Source organism: Brachycentrus maculatus, unplaced genomic scaffold (assembly GCF_059751285.1).
Source record: "Brachycentrus maculatus isolate JH-2025_06_01 unplaced genomic scaffold, ASM5975128v1 h1tg000743l, whole genome shotgun sequence".
Taxonomy (NCBI): domain Eukaryota; kingdom Metazoa; phylum Arthropoda; class Insecta; order Trichoptera; family Brachycentridae; genus Brachycentrus; species Brachycentrus maculatus.
The window spans coordinates 148,094-158,691 of NW_028281474.1; the positions used below are offsets into that span (position 1 = coordinate 148,094).

General features: G+C 33.0%; 1 protein-coding gene across 1 annotated transcript; it reads left to right on the top strand.

Annotated features, from left to right (window-relative positions):
• Positions 1 to 1,944: 1,944 nt before the first annotated feature.
• Positions 1,945 to 10,040, top strand: Dpck (Dephospho-CoA kinase). Its single transcript, XM_088274896.1, has 4 exons — positions 1,945 to 2,318; positions 4,182 to 4,473; positions 5,247 to 5,450; positions 7,803 to 10,040. Exons 1-4 carry the CDS (start codon positions 2,135 to 2,137, stop codon positions 7,882 to 7,884), a joined length of 762 nt encoding a protein of 253 aa, XP_088131022.1. The 5' UTR covers positions 1,945 to 2,134; the 3' UTR covers positions 7,885 to 10,040.
• The last annotated feature ends 558 nt before the right edge of the window (positions 10,041 to 10,598 follow it).

The window sequence follows — 10,598 nt, forward strand, 5'->3', positions numbered from 1 at the left end:
AAATGTACTATATCCCAGCAAAGAGGCATATTTTTAACATAATATTTATCCGCTACAGGGCAGAAAATGTTGTTTTTGCATTTTATTGTTTTATTATTTTTTGAAATTTACTAAATATTTTTCCAATGGAGAAAAAACCTTTAGGTTTTACCTAAAATGATCTGTTGCACAGTAAAAAGTTCGATAAGTGGCTTGATATTTATTTTTAATACATTGTGCTATATTTTTAAATTTTAAAAACGTTCTCCTGGAAAATCAAGTTTTTTGATTTATGACGTTCTTGAAAGGAGTGAGCAATATATGTTTTCGCCTTATATTCATTTTAATAATAAATCAATATTAAATAAACTTTGTTATTTTCTTTCGTGCTCCTCTAAAATTTCTCGATTTGGCAGGTGTACCTTGAACAGAAAAAGATTGCGGAACACTGCCTTACATCCAAACTCAAAACACAGTAAGGGACATTTTTTAAGTAGTACGTTTTTTTTTTGCATTTGAGGACTAAGTTGATTCTACTTAGTCCAAAAATGCAAAAAAAAGTACCACAAAAGGTTTGTATACAATAATTTTATATAATAATAAATATGTTTTTGTAAAAGCCTATTTTTTTTCAAATCGTACAATTGTTTTTCTTCAAAATCTTGTTCGCTTTTTCCGGGATTACTGTATTTGATTATTAAATATGAAAATAAAATGTAATAGTTCTATAATTTATATTTGAAGCAATAACTTTGTGATTTTCAATTTTATAACTAAAATTTAACTTTGTTTTAGAATCACTATAAATTTATAGTGATTTTAAAACAAAGTTATATTTTAATTATGTAATAGTTCGCTTCATGGGATTCGTATATATCGTACTCGCACATACCAAGTTCATTCGCTTACATCATATCAAATACATTCCACTGTAGAAGAATAATGTGGAATAAGGAATATTACGAAAATTGTTTTATGTACGGTATAAATAAATTTAGTTGACGTAGACCTTTAAGATAAATTTGCGAATCCAGTTTCTAATTAATGTTGACATTTGAAATAAATTGAATGAGAACTCGTTGAGCAGTGACCTTAATGGCATCTGGCGGTCGTTTCATAAATTAAAACTATAATTTCTTTCGATCGTTTGTCTGTTAATTATCCGAGACTACAACCTAAATTGAATTAAAAACACACAGATGTCACAGTCTTATTTTGTTTTGAGAATGATAGGGGACAACGAATTGACTCTCCCCTTACATTATTATTATTCCTCCACAATAATTTTGGCAAATTTACGCAGATGACTAAAATTTGTTCTGACACCTCGTTCTGTTTTACCGCTCACATTCGTCACATATATTTTCTCAGTCATTCTCTCGGTATTCATTCGCTCCACATGTCCATACCACCTCAAAGAACTCTTCCTAATATTTTCAATTATTCCTTGTTCAGCCTTACATTCTTTTCATATATATTCCTTTTTAATTTTGTCATACAATGATTTTTCACACATTCGTCTAAGGGAGCGTATTTCAACAGCGTTCATTCTGCTTTCATCCTTCATTTGTCAGTTCCATGTTTCGCTCTCGTACAATAAATATATTTAATTATTTGGGTTGACCCGGAATCGTTTCTAGTTTGTACAGCCCTTTTGTATAAAATAGCTTTGCGAAAGAGTATGAAAAATAAAAATTATGTTTTAGAGTTTATAAAATATTAATATAAATTGTGAAATAAATTTTTAATTTTGCTGTTTTTACTTGTGCCCATGATTTAGTACATTTGAATTATTTTGCACCATACTGTTTCTCATTATACTAACGGTTTTTTTTAAATTTATATTTATTAATCTGGGTAGGCTAAAATTTGTGATTACATTATTGTAAATATCCAAAGAAATACCAATTCGAATATTCATCAAAGTTGGCATCATATTCAAAATTAATAGTACCTACTTTTTTTAATTTTTGTGTTGTACTGGCAACATTCTATATCTTCGGTTTGCTTCTGTCAAAATGTCTTATCGCGAAGTGACTGCAGCTGTTTTATATTTCCTGAAGTCAAGTAATTGAAGTCATTTACATTTGATTGATATATCCGATTCACCGATTGCTTCATAGTTAGTTAGTTAGACGTCGCCGCTGCGCATTGTATGCGAAGTCAACAGTTGCCCTGTTTTATACTTCGTATTTGTTGTTTACCCAAATATCTTTCCGCCCTCGAGATGTTTGTCGTTGGTCTGACGGGAGGGCTGGCGACTGGGAAGAGCACGGTCCTGCAGATCTTCAAAGAACACGGGATTCCGGTCGTCGATGCCGACCAGATCGCGAGGGAGAGTGAGTATTTTATTTTATTTATTTATTTAAACATATGACATACGCAAGTCACATATCGCTCTCTCCTTTCAACAACGTCATATTTCGAAAAACTTGATTTTTCAGGAGATCGTTTTTAAAGTTTAAAAATATAATAAAATGTTTTAAAAATAAATATCATGCCACTTATTGAACATTTTACTGTGCAACAGATCTTTTTAGGTAAAACCTGAATGTTTTTTTTCTCAATTTGAAAAATATTTAGTAAATTAAAAAAAAAAAAATTAAACTATACCTTTTCTTCAAAATGCAAAAACTTTCTGCCCTGTAGCGGGTATATATTAAGTTAAAAATATGCCGCTTTTGCTGGGATATAGTACTTTTTTTGGGCATTCCGAAAACATTCCGGGCACAACTGAAAATTGACGCTTTTTGATTTATGACGTTGTTGAAAGGAGTGAGTGATATATAATATTCCCGTTGAGTATTTCCATCACTCATTTTGGGACATGGGATTAAGGTTAAAAAGACTGAATAACAGATAAGAAAGTAACAAACAAGAAAACACAGGGCAAAACGGAAAATATAAAGCAATAAAAGTTGTAGTAAATAGGCATGTAAAATGTTTAATGGAAAATTACAGAAAATAAAACTACTCACTAATACAAATATCTTTCCATATAGTATTTTTTCAGTTCACCCATTTTGGATCCATGATTAGATTAAATTTTATACATAGGCAATATATTGTAAGGACCTTACTTCAAACTTAGTTTGTGAAGGCGACAGACTGTCTGAGTATAATTAGGTTCAGGGTTGATGAATAATGTTAATTGATAATCTTTTCACCTTAATTTTCTTCATTAACTTCACAGGATCCAGTAGTCTGGCAGAGAGAAAATCAAAGTATTTAATTCAATTTATAATTTCTAACTTTGAAACAAAATTATGTCTTATTTTCTGTTTTTTGCGGATGACCTAAAGCTTTTCTTAAAGGTGACAACTTTTGACGATTTTCATCTTCTCCAAGCAGATATATCAAATATATGTGAATGGGGAAGACGAAACAAACTAATGTTTAATGTTTGGTCACGTCTTTCACTAGGGCCCAAAAAATTCTATTTTATCGCTACAAAATGAATTACCAAAATCTGATGCAAGCATCGAATGTTAGGGATCTGGGCGTTAGGTTTGTGAGCACCCTGTCATTTCACCATCACATATAGGCGGTCAGTGGTAATACATTGAAAATGCTAGGATTTGTTCTGCATATTGCCAGGGTTTTCGAAAATACCCGCGTGCTGAGAACTCTTTATAACTCTTTGGTGCGAAGTAGACTCGAGAGTGGCTCCATGATTTGAGGGCCACACGAGCTTAAGTATTCTCTTATGGTACAGAAAGTCCAAAAGCTTATCCTTGGCTCTACCCGACCGAGTTTCTCCAAGGTATTCTTGGCTACAATAGTTTAGAGACTAGAAGGAATGTGTATTTGATTACACATTTTTATCCATTGTTGCGCGGTATGATTGATAATCCTGAAATTATCCAGAACATTGGTCTGTATGTTCCCGATAGTAACCTAATACAGCGTCGACATAGATTGTTTCACATTCCTATACACAGGATCAACCTGCCGATGATTATGCCTGTAGGAAGAGCTACCGCTATGTTGAATTATATCTCATTGGATATTGATCTGTTCAATGTGTCTGAAGGAGTTTTTCGAAGCGGGATTCTTCTACACATTTAGCAATAGTTCTTGCATATATTTTATTTTAATGTATTTTTAATTTATACGATTGAAATTTTTTATAGTTTGTAATGTGTATCTATTAATTGAAATAAATAAATTGAAAAATTTAAATTGAAATTTTATTATTTTAGTTATTGAACCTGGGCAGCCTGCTTGGGGGGTGATTAGAGAAGAATTTGGTCAAGACATACTGAACGAGGACGGGTGCGTCAACAGAATAAAACTCGGAGCTATCGTATTTGACGATGAAAACAAAAGACGTCGGTTGAATCAAATCACACACCCGCGCATCCAAAGGGTCTTGGCGAAGAAAGCCATACTGCATTTTCTGCACGGACACGCGTTCATAGTAATGGAGCTTCCGCTTCTCTTCGAAACTGGCCGAATGATGGGCTTCATGCACAAAATCATAACTGTAATGTGGTGAGACAAATAAATATTAAAATATATTGCAATCAAATGTTCAGCAATGTATAATACATTAAAACCTCGATATAACGGACCTATATTTAATGAACTTCGGACATAACGGACAAAAAATCCGGCCAAATGTTAGAAAAATTATAACCGTTGTGTTAATATTATTCATGCTTAAATTCAAGTGTCGCCGCATGTAAATAATTTTTAGCTGTCATGATAATCACGTCATACGTCTAGCACTAGAATTTGAGACATAATGCTGTACTGCTTGTTGGCTGCACCTAGCCGGAAACACTGCCAGAAGTTATCAGTGGTAAGATCATATGTCGATGGTCTAATAACATTTATTGACTATTCATCAGATAACAAAGGTCAACTATATTATATGCAATTTTGTAAATTTAGAGTGTTGATTACAAACTTGTTAAATCAAGTTTCGTTAAAATTAATTGTTAGCTTTTAATCCTGATTTGACTAGCAGGATTACTGAAAGCAAGTGCGTTGATATCCAACTGCAATGTTACTTCACAACAAGTGTCCGGAGATAATAAATACAATTTTGTTTGTGTTTTGTATTGTTAATTTAAATGTAAGTACAGTTCAAAAAAAAAAGTTTTTTATTTATTTTTTAACTTATTTTAAATATAACGGATTTTGCCTCTCCCAATTAGCCCATTATATCGAGGTTTTACCGTATTCGGCTATTCATTCCTAAAATTTTCAGTTAAATTATTGACTTAAACGAACGATAAATGTTTCTATTTCTTATCTTATAGTCAAGATGATCAACAGCTGGAGAGATTGTGCCACAGAAATGATTTTTCTCCGGAAATTGCCAAGAAGCGCATAGAGACCCAGATGCCTTTGGATGAGAAGGCCGCTAATTCACAGTTTATAATCGATAATACAGGAACATTCGAACAAACTCGAAAACAAACTGAAAATATTATTAGGTCCTTAAAATCGCTAAATTTTCATTGGTAAGCAAGTGTGTTATTATATTAGATGCTTTAATTAGTTCTCACTCCCCTTTTCACCGTGCTTTTAAAAAAGAAAATTGTGTGGCAACCATATCAGACATTTGCCAAGTCAATTTATTATCATTTAATCTCTCCCTGATATCTTTCATGGATCTTCAGTAGGGCATCTGACTATTTTTCTTTTTTTTTGGCTATCTAGGGCATTTTTTACTTTAGATATAAATAATTTATTATCAATTGATTAGACAAATATCTACAAGTGATTTCAGATAGAGTATGTTCAATATAAGCTTCTAAAGGTCGAGACTGACCGGAGCTTTTCGTCGTAACGTAACACGTAACGATGCGAGCATTCGTATGGTCAGTACAGCGAGCCGAGCGCTCTATCCATAGTTTTGGATGCTCGGTGATGCTCGCCGCGAGCGATGTTACGACGTTATGTTACGACGAAATGCGCCGGTCAGTCTCCACCTTAAAGCAAATTTATAAAATATATTAGTGTTATTTTCTTTATTAAAGTTAAAAATAATACTTTTCGTAAATGCTGCTTTGCTTGCACAATTGTGTTGTTCGCACTTCAAACCAATGCCACACTCAATTTTTTTTTCTCTAATTGATTCATCAGTCGCTTTGTGGTAAAATATATCCATTTTTAATTTAAGTTTTACTTAGTAGATATCACTATTTAAAAAAAAAAATCTGTTGTGACACGTGTTTCGATGCATTCCGCGTACACAACTCTAAAATTTAGAATTAGCTTCACATAGGGTGTTTGAAAATGATGCGAAATGTATCGAAACACGTGTCACAATAGATTTAAAAAAATTAATTACTAAGTAAAACTTAAATTAAAAATAAAATTTAAGCTTATTTATTTAACAACTGTACAATATGTACATACATAGTATATCATTGTAAAATATGTTTAATAAGTATGGCTAATGCATTTTTTATAGAATAGCAAAAACTAATTTTGGCACCTGATTTTTTATTTTTAAAAGCGATATTATTGGATATTATATCTTATGCGAATTATAATATTGAATTTAGCGGATGTTGCGACTCAAATTTTGTAGATTGACCCATCTACTGTGTTTATTTATTATAATTATTATTTATTTCAGAGATTTAGATTCTTATAAAATCTTGAAGTTTAATCAATAAAAAATATCTTGATAGTAAAACTCATAAAATAACTGAATAATTTACAACAATAATAAGTTAAAATAATAATGATTTTAGGACCTCTAAATGCACCTACTAAAACAACTACTTCATGTGAAGAATTCATTTTTAGTCTCTTATTTTGGTTCAATTATTTGATCGCCCATCATGGGTATAAATGTAATTAAATGATTTTATTCATATGAAAATATTAGAAAATATTTAAAAATAAAAAAAGTTGCTTAAATTTGATTTATATATTCGATTGATGTGTTTTAATGATGTTTTAATTTGAAAAAAATGTCAGGTTTTTTATTTCAAATATATGGTATTAAGATAATATGTTCAAAACATACAAAATAATACCGACATTGTGCGACAGAGTCCACTACTGTAGTTCATAAACATGGATTTCAGTCCATACGCATAGAGCTCATAAAATAATAATAGTAAAATCAGTTTGAGCTATTTCTTTGCAGTTGTCTGTAAAGGGTTAAAAATAAATCTTAAAAAATGAATCTGATTCAAAATCACTAAAAAAAATTATAACAATCAATAAAATCATCCGGGACACTTGTGACACAACTGAATGCCCTCATAAAATGCACCAATGAAAGAAATTTTTTTTTTGTTGTATCTTGAAATTTTTTTTAAAAGTTCTCACAATTTTATTTATACGTAATTACAGTGAAACCTCTCATATTGAGTAATTTGCATATTGAGTAAATAAAAAAAATAAAACTTTCTTTTAATAAGTGACATTTCGCATAAAGGTGGGGACTGACTGGAGCATTTCGTCGTAACGTCGCTCGCGGCGAGCACTCCGACTATGGATGGAGCGCTCGGCTCGCTATACTGACTATACGAAATGCTCGCATCGTAATGTGTTACGTTGCAACAAAATGCCTCCGGTCAGTCCCCACCTTAACGAGTCACAGAGAAAGGGCAAGTCCCTTTTTCACGACATTCACTAGTGAGTCGGGACATTCTCAGCAGTCAAAACAGATTTTTTTTCGCTTAATGATTAAGATTCTAGAACGAATTATGTTCGTTTTGAGAGGTTTTGTATTTTCTTATTTTATTGCCTTGATATTTAATTTTCATATTTTAGGCTTATTTTCATCATTTGACATTGCAATTGGCGTCTAAATATGATGCTCTTAATTAATTATAGATTTTTTGTTTTAGGTACATGCGTGGGGGTATTGCTGCTCTTATTATTGGGATACTATGTTTGATAATCTACTTGTGTGCAGTTTTCCTCTTATGAATTTCCTCATCATGCTGACGAAGATTAGTTTTAAGCATTTTAAGTGTTTTTTATTATATTTACAATTTGCCATCTCAGCATAGAGAGGAGAAGAATATGAAAGAATATAGAGTGTGAGTATTTACAAGGGTTATAGCCTGTCATAGGCTGGCTAAGTGATCACTTTATAAGTAGTGTAGTGATCTTGCTTTTATTTATTTATTTATTTTTACATAATGACAAAATTAGACAGCATAATATTAAAAGTCCCGATAAACTGCACTTTAAGCAATTTGTCATCGGGTTCTTATTTTATTTATACACTATCTGTACCTGGCTACATGTTGCTGTGGCTCAGTCTGGTCAAATGGAAATGGAAGAAAAGTAAATATACATATTTCTAATATGTTTAATTTCAAGAATACAATATTTTCATATTTGCCTGTTCTGATATAGAGAGTGAATGGTTTACAACTCTAAAAAATGGTGCATTTAATCGTCTATGTGAGAAGCAAGGGTGTAGTGTAGATCTAAACTCACTATTCTAACAATTTGTTGATTTTTATTGAAAATGCCAGTCGAATGGGGCATTGCGATTTATTAAATTGAAAAGGCATATCTGTTGGAATCATAGGAATAGGAATGATGAGGTTATTCGTTTGTCCTATCTCAGTGGCCATAGGGAGGGCTCTGCGCAGATGGGCGGGGTGTGTCATTCGTATGGATGACTCGCGCCTGCCCAAAGCTATATTTTGGTGGGCTTCTTAAAATGAAAGCGGGAAGGGCAGAACAAAAGGTACAAGGAACAATCGAATGTCACATTGAGGTGGCGGGGATTGATGGTAATTTTGAGTTGCGGGCTAGAGGAGCTCCGTGAACAGTATTGATGAGGTCTATGCGCGTGGCATTCAGCACAACAGAATCGATGAGAAGATGGAGTGCGCAGTGTGTGGTAGAATTATTAAATGCATGTATAGTTACATACGCACTCATAGATGCCGAACTTGTATATTTGTATGTGAGTTGGGAGCTTTTATTATTATTATAATATTTAATGTAAGTCACGTGCCTTTAGAAAGCTTTAGCCGATTGATATTTCGCATGCTGATTTTCAATTTCATTATGTGCGATGGCATTTCTTCTTCATTAGCCTTCTGTCCACTGCTAGATATAGACCTCTTCTGTATCCTTCCGTTTTTTTCGGTGTTTTGCTGTTTGTAGCCAGTTTCTACCCCCCACAGCGAATATGTTGTCGGATTATCTTTTTTGAGGTATTCAGGCGCCTCTTTTATTCTCCCAAGGTCTCCATCTCAAAAATTTAGGGGTCCACCTTGTGGGGTCCTATCTTGCAACATGTCCCGCCCATTGCCACTTGAGTCTTGCCACGCGATCCGTGATATTCTCTATTCTGGTTCTGTTCCTTCAAATCGAGTAAATTTTAAAACTCTGTCGGATAATTAAACGCTGCATCTGTTTCCACAACAGCGTCGAGTAACCTTGCCTTGAGTAAGAATGCCTTAGATAAATTGTTAGACTGAATTATGTAGTTAAGTTCATAGACGTTTTTGTAAACAGCTCTTAAACCTTGACTCAGCCAATCTTGTAATTAGTTTGAATGTTGGGAACACTTTATTAACCAATTCTTTTTACATCACTAAATTACAGAATTTATGAGGGAATGACATTCGTCTTCGTGAGAAGACATTCTGACATTCGTGAGAAATATCTCAGGTGTAGAATCGTTTTGCAGCTGAACATGCATATTTGAAGTTTATTTCGATGTACTTTACCAAGTAAAGCATTTATGGTCAGAATTGCTAGTGTAGATCAGATTTAGTATTTGCCTTAAATATCCCACTAGCAATACTAATGCATTTCCAAATGGTCTGATGTTACATCATTGACACAAATTTTAAAGGCATACAATTTTAAGTCCCCATAAACTAAGTCACAAAAAATTATGTGTAATTTAATAAATAGTACCTCTTTTTAAGTTTTTCGAGGGAATGTAAGGATGTAAAAAAAATGGTGTGTAAGTAAGGAAATCATAAATGTATGAAAAAATTTATTGGTATTTTTAAATTTATTATTTTCAATTAGTATTAAGAGTGAACTTGTTTGTATTATTATGTTTTGTTTTATATTTTTATGAAAATAAATATGTTAACTGCGATAAATTGTCTTTTTTTTATTTCCTTTTTCATTGATAAAATGAACACCTTTCTCTGAACTATCATTTACTTATTTATTTACCCATGTTTGCTTCCTATGTGGAGCATATGGAGGGCACAAACTGCCTCTGGGCTCTTTTGCCAGCTGCCAGCTCTCTTGCATCCTCAGAAGTTAGATTTGCGTCAGCTTTCAAAGACAACAGCTGGAGGCGCGTTGCAAGAGCCTGGGTGAGGACCTATCCGACATCGGATCCGTGTTAGTTCATAAGGTACTCTCACGGGAGATGGTGATGTGATAGTGAAGCACATTGGCACCATCAACCAAGCTAGGACGTAAAATGCTGAACCGTCTTCTAGTGGAACGGAAGGACTGTTGATGACAGTCAACAGTCCTTCTAGTGTAACGGAAGAGCTTTAAACCTTGTATATAATAAGCAAGGTAAATAATAAATGCAACTCCCATCTAAAAAATAAAAAAAATCTGAGCTGTTGACGGATTGTCAGCAGTGGATGTGAACCTGTGCCTTGTAAAAGAAGCAACCGTGATGGCGGCTCTTGGGAGGC